We start from the raw sequence: 18,310 nt of genomic DNA, 5'->3' as shown, positions 1-18,310 counted from the left end.
CAACAACTACCGGAAGCCAAACCGAGGGGATCCCAAATGCTGCCGTACCATGCATTCTCAACGCGCCTCGCACGCCTAACCCGTTCCGTGGCGACGCCGTTGAGGACGTTGAAGACTGGTTAGACCATTTCGACCAGGTCGCCGCCTTTAACGACTGGGACGATCGCCGTAAGTTGAAGAACGTCTACTTTTCCCTTTTAGACGCGGCGAGAGTATGGTACGAGAAACACGAAGCCTCATTTACCAGCTGGAAGGAGTTTTACCGACTGCTTTGCGAAGCCTTCAGCACTCCCGAAAGGAAAGAAAGAGCCGAACAGGCACTGTCTTCGAGGTTCCAAATGGCAAACGAAACCGTCGCCATGTTCGTCGAAGACATGACGCGATTGTTCCGTCGGGCCGATCCACTAATGCCAGAAGACAAGAAGGTGCGTCTGTTAATGCGAAGCGTAAAGGAACAGCTTTTCGCGGGCCTCCTGCGCAATCCTCCTACAACAGTCTCTCAGTTCGTTCGTGAGGCAACAGTCATAGAACGTATGCTTGGGCTGCGGCTCTCGCAGTATGAACGCCAGACCACCATGACTGCTGCTTGCTCTCTCGTACCTGAAAATGATGACAGGGAGTCCCTTACCGAGCTAACACGACAAATTGTTCGAGAAGAACTGCAGAAATCCTATGCATCGGCTCCGGCACCTCCCAGTGCCGCGGTTCTTACGGATGTCATTCGGAAAGAAATCGGCAAAGTGGTTCATCCCTCGCGACCAACACGACCCGAACCTCCCACGTTCTCGTACGCGGATGCTCTTCGGGCTTGCGCGCCATCGACGGGCCGTTTTTCGCAGCCGCCTGCTGGGATTTTTCGACGCTCCTCAAGTCCGATCCAGCGCATGAATCCGCAAGCACCCTTTCATCCTAGTCCGCGCAAATCTACAGTAGGGCGAGCCCCCGACAACAGTCCGTTGTGCTGTCACTGCGGGGAGGCTCGTCACATGTATCGCGACTGCCAGTACTGACGGATTGGTCTGCGGAGATACCATCCGGACGCCCATTGCCCGCGCTATAGCGAACGCCCGCACGAAATCAAGCAATACTTAGACAGTAACCGGCTTCCTCGTGCCCTATAGCGAAGACACTCACGGTCGCCTTCACCTCGTCGGTACGCGTCACCAAACCGTGCTCGACCCACATTGAATTCCGCTGGAGTCAACGGTGGAAGCCCGCGCCGGGGAAACTGAAAACAGCGACCTCCGGGGGTGAGGCCGCTGTCATGCGAACCGTCAAATATCCTCCGCCGACGCCATCCCCTCGCGACGTACCGCTGACGCCTTCATTCGAAACTGCAAAAATAACTTCTGCTGTTATTACTGCTTTAATCGACGGTTATCCGGTAACTGCACTTGTCGATACGGGAGCTGACTACTCGGTTATGAGTGCCTCACTGGCCACTCGGCTACGCAAGGTGCTGACAGCGTGGGACGGCCCACATCTGATTACGGCCGGAGGACACCTCCTGTCACCCATTGGACGATGCACCGCCAGACTTTCAATTTCTACTTCGACTTTCGTAGCGTCTTTCCTTGTGCTGCCCAAGTGTTCACGGCTAGTTATACTGTGCATGAATTTTCTCAAGGAATATGGCGCGATCATTAACCTTCGTAACTTGTTCGTGACTTTTTCTATGTTTCTTCGGATTCGAGTGTGGAGGATGAACATCACCGCGCGGCTTTACGCGCGGTCTATGACTGCGGGATGTTACCGCGTCGAAGTAGCATCTTCGTCATCGTTGAATGCCCCCAAGACCAACTAGGAATAGGCATGGCCGAAGGTAACCTCACCATATTACTGGATCGCGAAGTCGGCGTCGCACAAGGTCTCGTAGAGCTCCAACATAGGCAAACCACGATTCAAGTTACCAACTTCAGTGGCGAATACAAGCACTTCGCGAGGCATACCACCATGGCCTGCTTTGAAACGGTGGCCGAATCCAACGCCTGTGCTTCGGTAACGACAATCTCGATTCCGGAAACCAGCGATGTCGACTTGACCAGTCGCATCAACGTGAACCCACAGCTAGACCAAAACGAGAAGGAGAGGCTCCTAACTCTGCTATCTTCATTTAGTGTCTGTTTCGCCACCACGTCGAAGGTCAAACAGACTCCTTTAATCAAACACAGAATCATCACTGAACCGACCGTCCAACCTGTTCGCCAACAGGCTTATTGCGTGTCGCAGAGTGAACAGGATGCTATTCGTCATCAAGTTAAACAAATACTCGACGATGATGTCATTCAACCAACGACCACCCCTTGGGCTTCACCTGTTGTATTAGTTAAAAAGAAAGACGGTTCACTACGATTCCGTGTCGACTATCGCAAGCTGAACAAGATCACGAAAAAAGACGTTTACCCACTTCCTCGAATTGACGACTCCTTGGATCACCTGCGACATGCCCGTTACTTTTCTTCAATGGATCTGCGTAGTGGGTACTGGCAAGTTCAAGTTTACGAACGGAACCACAAAAAACGGCGTTTATAACACCCGACGGTCTCTATCAATTTAAGGTCCTCCCTTTTGGATTGTATTCCGCTCCGGCCACATTTCAACGCATGATGGACACAGTTTTATCTGACCTCAAGTGGAACTCGTGTTTAGTCTACTTAGACGATGTAGTTGTTTTTTCCACCACGTTTGAACAACACATCCAGCGGCTTGAGGCGGCTCTTCAAGCTATCCGCGCCGCCGGCCTCTCCCTGAACCCCGAAAAATGTCACTTTGGCTACGAGGACCTCAAATTTCTAGGTCATATTGTCAGCAGCACCGGTTTGCGCCCTGACCCCGACAAAGCCATGGCAGTTGCTCTGTTCCCGATACCGAAGACAAAACACTATGTCCGCCGATTTTTAGGGCTTTGTGCGTATTACCGCCGTTTTGTACCCAATTTTTCTGAAATTTCCGAACCTTTGCAACGACTCATCAAGAATGACGTCACACTTGTTTGGGGCCCGGCACAATCCGACGCCTTCCACGACCTTCAGCGACGTCTACAGACACCACCGATCCCTGGTCACTTTGACACCGAGGCTGACACAGAAGTGCATACTGATGCTAGTAACGTTGGTCTCGGAGCGACACTCATACAGTTTCAAGCTCGTGTTGGGCGCGTTATTGCGCATGCCAACCGAACCTTTTCTGCTGCTGAAAAAAACTACTCAGCAACTGAAAAAGAATATCTGGCAGTCATATGGGCTATCCAGAAGTTCCGTCCATACCTGTACGGAAGCCCCTTTCGTGTCGTCAGCGACCACCACTCTTTCTGCTGGCTGGCGAATCTCAACGATACTTCAGGCCGTCTCGCAAGATGGAGCCTTCGGTTGCAGGAATTTGATGTCACCATCGTCTATAAGTCTGGCCAGAAACACACTGACGCCTACTGTCTCTCCGCGCCCCCGTCGAACCCACACCACTAGATACTGACGACAATTCTGGGTCTCTTTGTACTCTTCCGTCTTTAACCTTGCTCAACAGCAACGCCAAGATTCCGAGCTCCAGCCCTTGATTGAATACCTAGTATTAAGTGCACAGTAGGTTGTGATGAACGCTGTTGTTGAACGGAAAAATGTTATTAAAAACAGGAAAAGCGGACTAAAGCCGAAGGCATAAAAGTGAGCCCATACGAAGTCTTCACTATTTGAGGCTCCACGGATGGTACCGCTGTTCTTTTTGAAGATTGTTCATCGTTATGTTATACAAAATTTGTACAGCCCTAGTCTATTTCATTAACTATGAAGACCGTAATTATGGAGAGGACCAATTCTCATGCGTAGACAAATCTGCTCAGGAATTCTGAGAAAGTGGGCAACGCTAGAGTTTCAACGGTAGTGGGCAACGGTAGAGTTGTGTTGGCCAACACAATGCCCTGCGATATGCACCGCTTAGCGTGCCGGCATTCTCACTCGTAACACTTGGGCAGCCGTAACAGCAGCAGCACGATGACAGCGGTTTACCAAGCAGGTGCGAGACTAACCTTTGCAATCTAAGCCGATGGCGATGACGTCGCCACGATGTTCCTTCATCATCTTCTTGAAGTCCTCATAGCTGAGCGAGTCGCAGTTGTCCAGACCCGCGGAGGCGTACATGCCCCTGATGATGTCCCTCGTCTCGTACTCGCTGAGCGAATTAGTCTTGGCGATGTCCACCAGAGAGCGCAGCATGCGCGTCAGCTCCTGCTTTTGGATCATTCCGTCGCCGCTGTTGTCGCACATGTCAAAGATGATGCGGAGTTTGTCGTCGCTCTTACCTGCAAGCGCATAAATATCACTTTCTCTTCAATTAATCATTCTCTCAAATTTTCAACACTGCGATACGAGACGGAAGGAACACGGCGCTGTTGTGACGTTATAAAGTCATTTCCAAACCGATGATTTCTTAACGGTAAATTTGCATGAGATTCAGATTATTATGTTTGATTTCAATGCCACTACCATTTTATCGCAATGACATGGGCACGTGAGTAAAACAAGATCAAGCAGCTTACGTGCAATGACAAAATATGCTTAAATTCTCTCCTCCAGGTGACCCCTTCACCCCCGTGCGTGAAATCCTGCAACGTGAACGGTCATTCTGCCGCATATACACGTACAACAATTTCTCTCTCTGCAGCGACATTTTATTGTTTAGGTCCCGAGGAATGTAAATTCTTTCATTTCAGTGCAGCCAGAAACTGGAAGGCGTAAGGCAACGTCTGCAAGAAGCTCACCATATTTCCTGCTTTTCCCTGACTCTCTTTCCCAAATGTACGGCAGCCAACTACATGCTTTTCAGATTAACATCCCTTCCTTGTTTTTTTTTTTCCACTCACATCAACCAATATAACAGGCACCGGCGTGCCGGGATTGCTGGGCAGCCAGAAGAGGAGGAGCCCGCATGTCGCGAAGGGAACTTGTGCAGAACAACGAGTGTTGCGAAAACCACTCCTTGCTGCAAACGTAGAGGTTATGCAGCGCTTAAACAACACTTTAATCCTTGCAAAATGTTGGATGCGAGAGAGTGATGTGCACGCACTGCCGACAGCATACACCGTTAGAACATGTATGACTGCAACGCTTCCAGCAGAATGAAAGCGCAAGTGCAGATCTTGCGAGCGACATGGTTTTGTCCATTTTGATTACCTTCACCATATCATTTCCAAATTTCAAATAAAGAAAAGTAGTATTTGCGACAATGTTTTCTGGACTTCATTATCTATTCGCTTCAAATGCTTGTGAGGTTACCTAACAAAAATCGGACCTATCGGTTCCCTTTATCTTTCAAGTATAGTGCAGTGAACGAGAAGAAAGGGAGTTCACCGAGAGGCCCGATTTTTATTTGTCATGTCATGAGAAGTCAACAAACACTGACACCAAGGACAACATAGGAGAAATTACTTGTGCCTAATAAATGAAATAAACTATAAATAATGGAAATTAAAGTGGATAAAAAAACAACTTGCCGCAGGTGGGAACCGAACCCACAACCTTCGCATTTCGCGTTATTTTGAAATTTTAGAGTTCTCAGAATTTCAAAATTCAAATTTTAGAAATTTAGTATTTGTATGGCCAGTATAAACTATAGCGTAGAAACATTAAGAGGGATCATGATGTTAAGCCTCCAAGCTTCTTAGCGAACATTGCATGGTAGCTCTCCATTTAACATTTAACTGTGCCACTCCTCCCAATATCCCGCGTCATCTGACCTCGAACATTCCGAGCGCGGGAAAATAGCGTGCATCAAGACAGCGGCGTTCTGGCTTTAGAACTGCTTGCTCTCGAAGAATCTGCTGTTACTCGATTCCCAAGCGCTTTAACTGCCTCCGTAGAATCGCGCTAGGTTCAATCTTTCATGACGCTGTAACCGGAGACATGCTTCAGGCGGCGGGCAATAGCGTCCAATGGAAATGCATGCATGAAAGCCACATACATTCATTTTCATAGCACAAGAGTTCCTTGCACGCAATGTTGCTCTTATCCACTCCTGTCACCTAAATTACCTATTGCTTTAAAGCGAAGCTTCCTATGCCTCTTTCCAGGTGTGCAGCATTCTTTCCCTTTCCTCGACCGATATATAGTCTGTCTTGTCGAGTGGACAATTCTTGGCCCGAGTATGTTGCCCGTATAGACAAATCGCTGCTGTCTCGTCTAGTAGGTAACTTCGCTCGCTGGGTTTGTGCTGCTAAGTACGGGCCCGAAGATGACAGCTTCAGCCCAGGCAGTATCTCAGGCTATCTGGTCTGTTCACATTTTACCTTCTTCCTCTCACGACGCATGGAGTGCTTTCTACTACGCGTAATCTTCGTAGCGCAAGTCCAGGGTTACATGGCACTTCAGTGCGCGAGCTAGTCGCCGATTCCGTTTGCCAGTCCGTGAGCAGTGCGTTGAGTCGGATCTCTCAATCCGGGTAATTTCCGCCTTGGCTAAAACGTGCTAAGAATAGCCAATCTTTCTTTGAAAAAAGGTGATAAATAATAAGCGTAGCATTACCATACAATTTCGATTCTTTCCTCCCGAAGTAAATTAATTCAAACATTATTTTTATCAGTTTAAGCAAGTGCTTGGAATAATTCCATACAGTTAAATCCTGCCAGCTCAGCTACGGTATGGAAGCGCTAACTTACCTCTACTGTGTCTCGCTGAATTTATTAAAAGTAGTCTTGGCAATAATGAATTCGTCGGCAATGTTTACTTAGACCTTACAAAGCCTTTGATACTATTATTCACACGATTTTATTTCGTAAACTTGAATCACATGGAATACCTGGCCCTGCTATAGCATTTTAAAAAAAGGTATTTGTCTAAGAGGGAATTTATTGAGCAACACATTTTCCCGTTATAAAAATCTTGACCATGGGTACCACATGTCTCAATATTGGGGCGTTTGCTTTATTCTGCTTAAATTAATGATATGCCTGACATTTATTTATTTATTTTTATACCCTCAGGATCCGAGGGTATTACAGAGAGGAGTGTTCTAAGAACAAATTGTTATTCGCAGCTTTGAAGGCGGCAGGGCGTTCGATTGCAGCGACGAAGGCGGGAAGGTGGTTCCAGTCACTGCTTGTTTGCGGAAAAAAAGAGGCATGGCTAGTGTTACTGTGGCATAACGGAATTTTAACCTCGTGTTTGTGATCGATCCGTCAGGACAAGTAATCTGGGGCGAGGAAAACATCGTTTTTTCTGCATTGGATTGGTGTAAACAATATTGTCATAGAGATTTAACCAGAAGCACTTGCGGCGTGACCGAAGTGTCGGTAGACCTAAAAAACTTTTCATTGAAGAAACGCTGGCGTAGCGTGAGTAACTCACAGACCTCACCGACCAAGGTTACTAAGTTCTGTACAATGACGATACAATTATAGTAGATAAGGGTGTCTGTTATGCACAAATAAAATAAATAGAACTATTGACTACCTGATGAAAGGGTGCAACGACAACGATCTAATGATTATTCCATGTAAATTGATGTTTTCAGATTTCCATTCCCACTACAAGTCGCTAATTAATCCTGCTTCGTTAAACTTAAGGCATCGTTCTATTACCATTACAGATTACGTTTCATTTCTAGGTGTTATCCTGGAAAGCTATTTGCAGGTTCGCCTGCACATAACCATGTTAAGCTGAAATGCACTTTTGGCATTCGGGCGCTCATCAGGGCATGCCACCACGTTTCACCTTGTGCTTTGTTTTCGCTCTACTTTGCATTCTTAAATTCACACGTTTGGAGGAAGCTTTAGCTAGGCCCCAATTCCAACGTGGCCTATTCAAATACATGTAAAGCGCAAAAACGTTTTTCGGAGATAACCCTTCGACTAATTTTAATGAAATGTACTGCATTTGAGAGAAAAAGTTAAATTATAGTGACTGTTGGAAGTGCAATGTCGATTTAGGGCCTGAATTTTGTTAAAAAGCTTTTTAAATATTCGAAATTTAGAACTGTTTAGAAGCACGAAGTTTACAAATTATTAACTGTGCATCGAGAACAGATATCGCGGTTCTGTAAAAGACACCCACCAGATTATTGAAAGCGGAAAAATTTGACATGTCATCTTATCTTGCTTGAGTTTTTTAAGTTATGTACAAGGGTTTTACAAAAGCTGTATTTCCATATAACTAAACTTTTTTTAGATTTATGTGTAACATAGCAATTTCGTCCGCTTACATGTACTATTAGATCTAACTCACATAATTTTGATGTCATTTTTCATTGCTAAGTTAGAGTTTTAAACTTGTCAATTTCGTTTTCTGAGACTTTGCTATTTTGTGCCAACTTTTAATAAAAAGGGCGACGTAAATAAAGAATTTGAAATGACAGTCGCTACATTATAGGCTTTTTATTTTAATGCAACACACCTCGTGAAATTTAGTGCAATGGTTACCGAGGAAAACGAGTTGCCCTTTTGCATGCAATTACGTAGGAGCGCCGGAGCTGCTGAAGCTTCCTCTTAAGTAATGATTATACGCTTGGAGTAATACATATTTGTTATTTGTCTTCAGTCCAGCATATACGAAATCAAGCAATACGTGTCATCATTCACAGTACACTCCGTGCCAATGCTTTCGGCCTACTTGAGCACTCCAAAATTTTGTATGTAAAAAAGTTATTTAATACAATTTAGCAATAATGTGTTATAATTGTTTGATTCCCAACTGTCCTTTCATTACATTCAAAGACTCCCTTAGAAATACCAACCCCACATAGTAGCTTTCTAATTATAATTTTTTTTTACCATGTGTTCCCCCTAACAGTGGTAAAAAAAATCTACCCTGGCTATCATTAAACACTGGAATCGTTTTTCTGGTAAACTTTTAGCTTCACTAAAAGGTATTCTGCTAGCCTCTGATAACTTGGCCTAATAAACATTTGTATTTTCAGGTACGCACTATTATTATTTCTTCCTTCTAACACCATCCCTAACAGTTTCTCTCTTTCATGTGTGCACAGTGAACCTCATTTCTGTTTCTTTGTTCACTCTTGTGTGCTCTTCTACAGCTAAAAATTTTATAATTTTTTTTACGCTTCCATTCTTATTTCTGTTACACTAAATGGCGTTGGAGCATTCTTTGTTGAGATTTTCATTAACATTTGCTCTTCTTCTACCGAATATATTATTACGTCGTCCACTGCTATGCTGACATTAATCATACAATTGTGTTGCAATTTCTAACCGAGGATCCCTTTGTCAGTATTATTACTTTAGGACTCTCGTCTGACAGCGCTGGAGAGCTTGGCCCATTAGAAAGCACTGGAGAGGACAACCCACAATAGTGTTCCTCTTTTTACCGACAATTACCCCCGGGAACGAAAAGGAAGCCGTTCAGCGACTTAACAGCTTCTCAATATGAGTGGATCATAGTATGGCTTTGTCGAGTCGACGTTGACCATGTTTCGTCCACGACGGCGCATATCCGAACACGGTTCAATGGGTTCGATCCCGTAGTTAATGAGGGATTCGCAGTTGACGATATGGTATGGCCCTTCATACTCGGGCAGTAGTTTTCGAGAGAGCCCAGGTGGAGCGGAAGGAACGGAAAGCCGCCCAAGCGTTTCGGGAAGCAAGGTGGGCGCAGATGTGGTGTCACCTCGAGTGTTCGTCAGCAGCCATTGGAGGTAAAGACCCGTGCGAGATCGCGGCACTCTTCAGCATGTCTCGCCGAGGCAGAAATACGCGCACATTCAGATGCATCCTGCCGGTGTGACAAAATTCTGTCGATGGTGTGCGACGGGTGCCTACGGTACAGCAAGCAAAAGGGTGAAAAGCCTGTGGTGCTCAGAGTAGCGGTGTTGTACGCACGGGTTACGAAGGGCAGAATGACGCCCCTGTGTGGTCGGAGGTGACGTACATCGCAAGCATGTTGCCGAGAGTACGCATGAAGCATGCTTAAAGGGACACTAAAGTGAAAAATGCTTTCTTGTGCATCAGCAGATTACAGTTCTACAACGCCAAAAACACCACTCTTACAACGATAAGACATTTGGTAAGCCAGCAAAAGAGCAAGAACAAAATACGGGTGGCGACGCCTACTTAAGTTCCCGCACCTGGGGGCTGTGACGTCTTGGATTTTGATGGCATCTTCTAGGGCCTACTAATTATATATGACGGTACACATTGACTAAATTGTGTTCTAAAGGAACCAAATATTAACCATGGCAAGTTTCGGGAACGTTTATTGAGCCAACGCGGCCAAAATGCGAAAATATACTTTGGAATCTCTGACGTCACGCTCACGTACCGGCGCTGGGGTTTCGGCGCCAAATTCAAATACTGATACTTGGACCTTCATTTTCTCATCAAATTATCAAACTGATATTTTAATGACTGCCTGCAGGGTTCTCAAACAATGCTTCATTACTCTAAACTGATTTCTTGTTTCGCTTTAGTGTCTCTTTAAGGCCATTGGTTTCAGGATGGTATGTCATAGTTGTGCGATAAACAACGTGGTACTTTTTATGAATGGCTTTAACTACTTCGGATAGGAAGACACGTCCGCGATCACTGTGCAGGTACTCAGGTGGTCCATGACGCAGGATGAATAGATGAAGCAGGAAGAGAGGCAACATCGCGCGCTGTAGCTGCCGAGAGGGCGACAGTTTCGGCGTATCGCGTTAGGTGGTCAACCGCCAAAATGGCCCAGCGGTTTCCAGCCAATGTCGAGAGAAGGGGCCCATATCATTCTATTAATTATATTGAATTATATTGATTGTATTTTGCTCTGTGAAAGTTTATTGTACAGTGACCAGTGGCGTTCAAAAGCATTCGGTTTATCCATTGTACAATTGTAACACAACATTATTGTATGTCAGCGCCTTTCTTACACTGAATTTTTCGCACTGTATTCCCTTAAGTGCTCTAATTATTTTATGTTATAATCTTTTATTGTACTCTACCCCTTAGACGTCGGTTTTAATACATGACTCGTCGAAGGTTCCAGTATGAACGCTGGTGCCCCCATGGTTTCTAGAAACTACTACACGATTCGCGTCGCGCATATAACGGGTTACAGAGACTATGGCGCCACTCGCGAGCCACTCTGCTTTCTTCCTTACGCTTTCGCCATGCCCTCCTCCTCCGCTTCAGGCCTTATGATTGCTCTGCTCCTCTACTCTCCTCCTTCTGCTGTCTTCGATATGTGGCTTTTTCATCTTCCGATGCGCTCCGCGTTCTTTTTATTTTCTGAGAGGATCATCTGATTGGTTACGCCGACGACACCAAGTGAAGCCAACGCCCACCGCAGGAACGGGCGCTCGAAAGCGGCGCTCGAGTACTGGCCAACCTCTTAGTAAAGCAATAAAAAGCAAAGCAGGTAAAACAAGTAAAATAGGCCAACCTCGTTAATGTTTCCGTTTAGTGAAGCATTGAAACAACACTCTCTTTGCCACCCCGCGTTCCTTGGGGGCAAAGTTGCGGCGCTTCCTCAGTTACTGTGGTCAGGACCGTGTTTCATGAGCGCCCTCTGGGCCTCGTTGGTTTCCCATGAGGAAACGAAAGCGTCTTGAAGTTGTGGTGTGCTATGTACCGCGGGCGCCCAGGGATGCCGCGACAAGTCTACTGGCCAAGCGTACCGCGGCTCGCGGAGGACAACCGCGTTTGGCTGATGTTTGGCTAAAGTCGTAGCAATCGGAAGCGGTGCCGCCTACGTTTACATCCAAATTGAAATTTGAATTGCGCGCCACGGAACTGCGCTCAACCGTAGCCTTCGCAGTGCAAGACATTGAAGAAGGAGCGGAAGCACCGCGAAGGGCGTGTTTGATTGCCAATAACTCCGCTTTTGCTGAACGCATTGAAGTCCTTTATGCGGCAAAGTATTTCTGAATTAGCTCATTTTAACTTCAACTTCCTGTCTCCACTTCCATAAAAAGTGGTTCACGGCCCCTTGAAGACCTGCGCCTGCAGATGGTGCCAACAGTGCGAATTCGCACAGGCTAAGAGAAAGCTAAACCATCAGTAAGTGCTTAGCGCAGGTACACACCCATCAATTTTTGATCAGCGGCACACCTCTGCGAAGGGTCCTATTGTAGTCGTTGCGTAGGCTGTTGAGTTTTTGGCGATCTGGTGAGCGCAATTAGAGCGGATTGCCCGATGTAACAACGCCCCACGCCGTACTAGAAGCAGCCGTGTTCCTTTGTGATTATCAGTTCCGTTTGATTAAACATTAAATACTTGGTTGACAACTGATGAGGCCTAAATACCGAACTAGAGCCCCTACGCTACCATAGTAACTAAAAAAACAGCTCCTGACACACATCTGCATCAGACACGCAACAGTATCCGCGAAATTATGAACAAGTTAGGTTTACCTCTTGTAAAGAGCACCACCGTGTCCAGGAACTCTTGGAAGCTTATCCGACCGTCTTTGTCTTTGTCGACGCAGTTGAACATTTGCTTTACAAACAGAGAGTCTGGCTTCATACCAAGAGCTTCGGCGAACTCTTGTTTCGACAGCGACGTTCGCATGACCATTATGACGTCGTTGCCAACTTCCTCGAGCTTCCTCTTCTCACCCGGCTTTAACCCGAACGTCTGCATTAAGAGTCGCACTGAAATGTAAACACTGCATAACTTTCGCAAATACGACGCGCACATTATTTGTTTTACTAAGAAAAAAAGTATTGCATTGTAAAAATATAGTGAACACACTGTGGGCATCATGAGAGAAATCTTACCTTTTTTTCTCATCAAGGCTGGATGTTCAAGCACATGATTGTACCACTTTCAATTTATGTCTGCTATTTACGTCTAAATTGATGCTTTTTCTACCTTTTGAACAATGTTGTAGAATTGATCATTGTTGCCCGTCATGACCATGCAAATTACAAATCCTATCCCTTATTTAGTGTTATCACGAATATCTGCGTTGCATATGATAGCCAATGGTCAGCAAAGTATACGCTTCACCAGTTCTAATCTCGTTAAGGCCAATGATACTGCTTGATAACTCCCCAGGGAGCCCTGCTAGGTTAAGGTTGCTCATGAGGGTTCGCGTGTTGCCTCGTAATCATGTGTGGTTAGCGCAGATGCCTCCTAATAAAATAGCGCCTGCCTTTAAGAACCTTCTGTATTCGTGTTTACCGCGTTTGACCAATTATGGGCCACTGGGCATCTGCCAGTCCGACACAGGTTCATGCGCGTTCATGTTGATAGACGAGTAATTGATAATCATCACCGAATTGCGTGAAAAATATTGCTAGTGTAGTAGAACATATCCTTAATGTCTTAATGAAGTATTGCGTAGGTTGAAATTCGGCAATGCAACTTAATGGACGCATTCAATTCCTTGATATAAATCTTGCTTTCGGTGAAAAGCACATTTGTCGACTTTACAAGGCTAGATCAGGAAAGAGCACTTTGCTTTCTACAAGAGTCCACTCTAAACTTTTGTGACAGCCACAAAAGGCCATCTGCGTTTCTTGAAGAACACTGGACTATATGAACGCTTGTGGCAAGGGAGATTGCTCAACGACTTCCTGTGAATCACTGACCATTATTTTTATTTTCTCTCCTGATCTGTTCTTCCCTTTTCCCCTCCCCAAGTGTAGGGCAGCCAACCGGGCACATCCTTGATTAACTTCCCTACCTTTCCCTCTCGGTTTCTTTTTCTCTTCACTCTAAACTAGGGAAAATAGGCGTCGCCAAAAATTATCTGGATGCCTCAAAGAAATCTTAAGAGCACCTTAAATTAGAGAGCTTTCGTTAGCAGGTCAATATTTTGAATCCACAAATAATTCCCGTAATGTATATTGAAATTTATGTGAAAGGCTTTTAAAGCTGCTGAAATAGCGTATTAAGCCGACTATGAAAACAGAAAGAGAGAAGCTACAAGCGATACCATATTTGCATAATATCTCACATATTGCAAAAAATACGGGACCACACATGATTTTATTTTGATTTCGAATGAGGAAGAAATAATCATATCGATGGAACGATATAGGCGTACAACGACGACGGCATGACGACGATGAGAGGTTGATTTCTGAATTATTACGGCGATATGAGGAAGATAGCGTGACGATGACGACGGCCCGATGAAGAAGCGAGAACACTGGCGCAGCCAAGACGGCATGATGACGATGGTACGACAGCGGATGCATGGTAGCGTTTGTGTGAAGGCATAATGACGACAGAATGAGGACAGCTTGACTACGATAGAATGGCAAACATGTCGATGGACGGACGAAGATGGTGTTACGATGACGGCATGGCGACGACGGGGACACTGACGAGATGGCGATCGTGCAACGACTGTTCGACGACGATTGCACGACGACAGCGCTGTGACGACGAACGCACGATGAAGGTGGCGAGACGACGGAAGGAGGGCACGGCGAAGCGTGCACGATGACAGTGGCATGACGACGATGGCTTGACGAGAGTCGGATCACGCAGCTGGAGTGATAATGAAGGCACGATGGCGAGAGTGTCACGAAGACGGTCTCACAATGGAGGCATAATAGCGACATGGCAAGGGCGCCCTAATCGCAATTGAATGGCGATAGGCTGACCACAAGGCAGTGACAAAGAAACAATGACGCTGAAGGAACGATGAAGGCGGTTTGGCTACGATGGCACGACGATAATGGGTTGACATTGCTGAAGTAATGACCCTGGAAACAACAGCGTGACGACAGCGACATGACAGCGAATGGCATGACGACAATGGCATGGCGACAACGGCATGGCAACAGTCGGATGAGAGAGCTGCTGTGACGATGATGCAATGATCACAACGGCATCACATGCCCGAACATATAAACAGTGGCGCAAACTACTGGGACCAGCGGGTCGGAGGAGAAAATGTGATGATGAAGCATGACCAGAGTAAGATCAGGAATCTAGAATGACGACCACTGAACGACGACAACGGGAACACTATGGCGGTGCGATAAAAAATGCGTGACGACTGTATGGGGATGACGGGATGATAACGGCGTCATGACGAGTGCCGGATGACAGACCTGAAGTGATGGCGATGCAGTGAACACGACAGCATCACGACCACGAGCCCTTGTCAACTTGGACGACTCGGTCGAGGCAGATGGCGTGACGAAAGTAAGATCGCTAGGCCGCAACGACGACGATGTAACGGCTACGAAGGCATCTCGACCAGGAAACATACCCAGCGGCCCAAGCAGGCACACAACTTGGGCCACTGGCTTGGAGGCTAGACAGAAGTACAGATGGGCTCAAAACGGCTGACATGCGCAAAAAATGCTATGCGCATTAAAAAACCGCGCACGAAGCTTGTGCAAGAAAGAAGGCGAGCCAGTTCACGATTCAATTGCACTAGCCAAGTTTTTCATATGATTTCGCTGAGTTATGGCAAGAGGTACATCGGGCCAGCAGGAACTTCAAGAAGTTTGTGGAGAACATACAGCGGGCGTGAAGAATCAATGAGAAGGCCGCGTTACATTTCGTTGTGAACAGCGCTAGTGCACTGACGTGGGAAAATAACGTTCCTAAAATGGGCGCTAAGAAAGTATGAACAATTATATTTTACCCAGTCAGGATGTAATGGACGGTATCATTGTCACTGAAAAGGAGTTTGAATCTGTGGCAGGTTTGACTTAATCCTGATAGCCTGTAATACGCACACATATAATATGCCTTAAATTTATAACATGCAGTATTACGATAAACACATGTTCGAACGCGTAAAAAAATTGAGAAGAGTTGCAGAGGCAAACGGACGACAGAAAAGGTACACCGGCCTTATTTCTTTTCAAGACAATTAAACTACATAAACTCGAAAAAAAGGAAGCGATGAAGTATCTATTGTGCTGGAAAGTGCATGTGACTCAACCGTGTGCCTTTCAGTTCTGTCTTCTCGTTTTTGTGCTGCGAAGCTTTGTTGCAATTCGAAATTTGTGGAGTGCAGTAGGTAACATTAGGTTCAAGCGTATTTAAATTTCTACCTGTTATGCAATCATGTTTTTTTGGCGTCAAGAAGGAAACTGGCAAAACGTATGTCTACGCGAGGGCCTGCTTGAGTGCCGCGATCGCAGTGGTGCCCGGTGTGCGCGAGTATCACTTCGAAGCTACGAGTTACGGCGAGTTGGACGAAGTTTATGCAGTCAAAGGAGCTCAAAACATCACACTGCAGTGTAAAAACAGCTTAGACAAAGGAAGCATAGCGCCTGTGTTTGTGCATCTCTGACCACAAAAATATTTAGCACGTGGCACGAGGAAACCCGCATGCGCATGCCGCTATGTTACCAGGAAATTATTCAGGCCTCGTCATTTAAGATAGCGCGAAGGTGCTCTACTACAGCTAAGATACCGTAAAATTGTTAAAAAGGAATTGTGGTATTCACATTAGGGAGTCCGACATTTTGCGCACGCAAAGCGCCATGGTCAGCCTTCTTATTTTTTATTTTTGCTTTAAAGTTTGAGTAGCAGAGCAAGGACAGCAGATGGGACATAGGAGAGAACAGAGCGATCACTTCTCTCTTCTGACAAGTCTGCTGCCCTTGCGCTGTTATTCAAGCTTTAAAGCATATTTTGCCAGTAAGCCTAATCGTACACCCTCCTTTCTTTCTTTTGCTTACCTATTTGCATTGTATTGTAAATAGAATCTGAAGCTTTTGGTGCGCAATGCCTAAAACATGCATTCTACAATTGGGCCGAAGTAGAACGTAGAGACAAATTTCGGTACTAAACAAGAAGCTGTTTACTGAAAGTCTTGCACGGTATTGTACTCACGAGTGCGTATGCTTCTCGGAAGAAGTGCTCGAGTCGCTTTTGGCGCTTCTCCTTCGTCTCGGCGTTGGCTAGCATCGTGTCGCGAGTAGTATTGATGCTCTCCAGCGTTTTCTTCCGGTTCACCAGGAAGCTTTCCAGTTTATTCAGGAACTTTTTACGAGAGTGGACGCTGTCGAACTGAAGAACCTGAGAGAAGTTTCATATTTGGAAAGGGGCACTCTGAGGAATAACACATGAAGGCACGGACGGAGGAAGAATGCTTCCTCTCACAGCGCAAGATGCAAAATAAGCACGGGGACATTTAATTCGCGTAATCAGCGGGCAAGTATCTAAAGGACACAAATTTGAGCGAAACTTGAAGGGTTTGACAAGAACAAAGTTTGAATATTTTAAAGCGACAGGATAACGTGAGTTGTTTGAGCGATGAAAATTTTTACTGTGGGTTGTGCAAGCATGTCTATCAACTGGGCTGCCCTTCGTCAAGGCTGCCTTTAGCGAAATGAAAAAGACAAGGAAATTTCGTATTCAGTAGAATGTCACAGTTTCGCCCGAAAGGAGAAGCAGTGATTGCGATAGCGAATAACTAGAACCTATACAGAGCAAGGTTAGCAGTATTATCGGCAGTATAAAGTGCTGTAAACTTTCGCTTACCAATTAAATTAACAAGCATGGCGTCATGTGTGCGCAGGAAAACATGAGTGCATCTCTCTAGATGGCCGCGGACATTCGCACTCAACGCACTGGAGTGAACAAGGGCAGTGTCAGCGAATAGTCCTTGATGCTCCCTTTCGCCTCAACGTGAACAAGGCGCGCGAGAGTACAGCGCAATTGAAGCCGTCAGTGATTTCACATTGCCCGCCTTTGTAACCACCACGCATTTCTTCCTGGATAGGCCGCACACCGTCGCACACAGCCGCGGCCTGAAAAGAGGATACACGAGTTAATCTGCCCCACCCCTTCATAAGGCGCGCACATCCCCCTCCCTTTGAGAAGACACGGTGTGCTGCCTTCCCGCACTCGTCGTCGACTGCGTAGGCGAGCTGAAGCCACCTTCCTTCATGGTGAACCCTCACACGCTTTTCTTTCCACGTACAGCATACAGCGCGTGGCTGCGATATTATCGCACTTGGAGTTTATACGGAACCCCATGTCGACGTGAACGCGGATGGGGTAAGTTCGTCTGCAGTGTCCATATATTGTCCGTCTCCATAAAAGCAGCGCTGATGTATAACACCGTTTTTGCCGGTCTGTTTGTGTGTTTCTTTTAGGCTTTGGCAACAGTTCATATTATTTGGCTCGCTGAATGGAATTGGTCCAAGGCATTTTTGTTGTGGCACATGGTATTCAGAAATGTTATACAGTAGATCCGCTAAAGGCATCAACCAGCACAGCGACTGCTAAATAAAAACAAGGTCTTGTCAGTTCTCTACAGATACAGTAGGAGGTGTCATTAGATATTAAAATAATGGCAAATTGAAGTCGAATATTGCCCGATTTATAACGTAATATTCTTCGGAAAACTGCATCTTGTGAAAGAGTTCCAGACGGTGACCAGAGGGAGCGTTGAGTATCAGATTCCTTTTT

The 18,310-nt window shown here is 46.0% G+C and overlaps 1 protein-coding gene across 3 annotated transcripts in view; it reads right to left on the bottom strand.

Moving 5' to 3' along the window:
* The window catches only part of Duox (dual oxidase), a 448,965-nt gene that overhangs the window by 154,574 nt on the left and 276,081 nt on the right, over positions 1-18,310 (bottom strand). For all 3 annotated transcript variants that reach the window (XM_065437132.1, XM_065437133.1, XM_065437135.1), the window contains 3 exons: positions 16,727-16,912; positions 12,325-12,547; positions 4,022-4,294 (listed from right to left, as the gene is read on the bottom strand). In XM_065437132.1, the coding sequence (XP_065293204.1) occupies positions 4,022-4,294; positions 12,325-12,547; positions 16,727-16,912 (682 nt within the window). The remainder of the gene's footprint in view (positions 1-4,021; positions 4,295-12,324; positions 12,548-16,726; positions 16,913-18,310) is intronic.

This window comes from Dermacentor albipictus, chromosome 1, assembly GCF_038994185.2.
Source record: "Dermacentor albipictus isolate Rhodes 1998 colony chromosome 1, USDA_Dalb.pri_finalv2, whole genome shotgun sequence".
Taxonomy (NCBI): Eukaryota; Metazoa; Arthropoda; class Arachnida; order Ixodida; family Ixodidae; genus Dermacentor; species Dermacentor albipictus.
The sequence above is the reverse complement of the archived record's forward strand: the minus strand, read 5'-3'. Positions and strand labels throughout refer to the sequence as shown.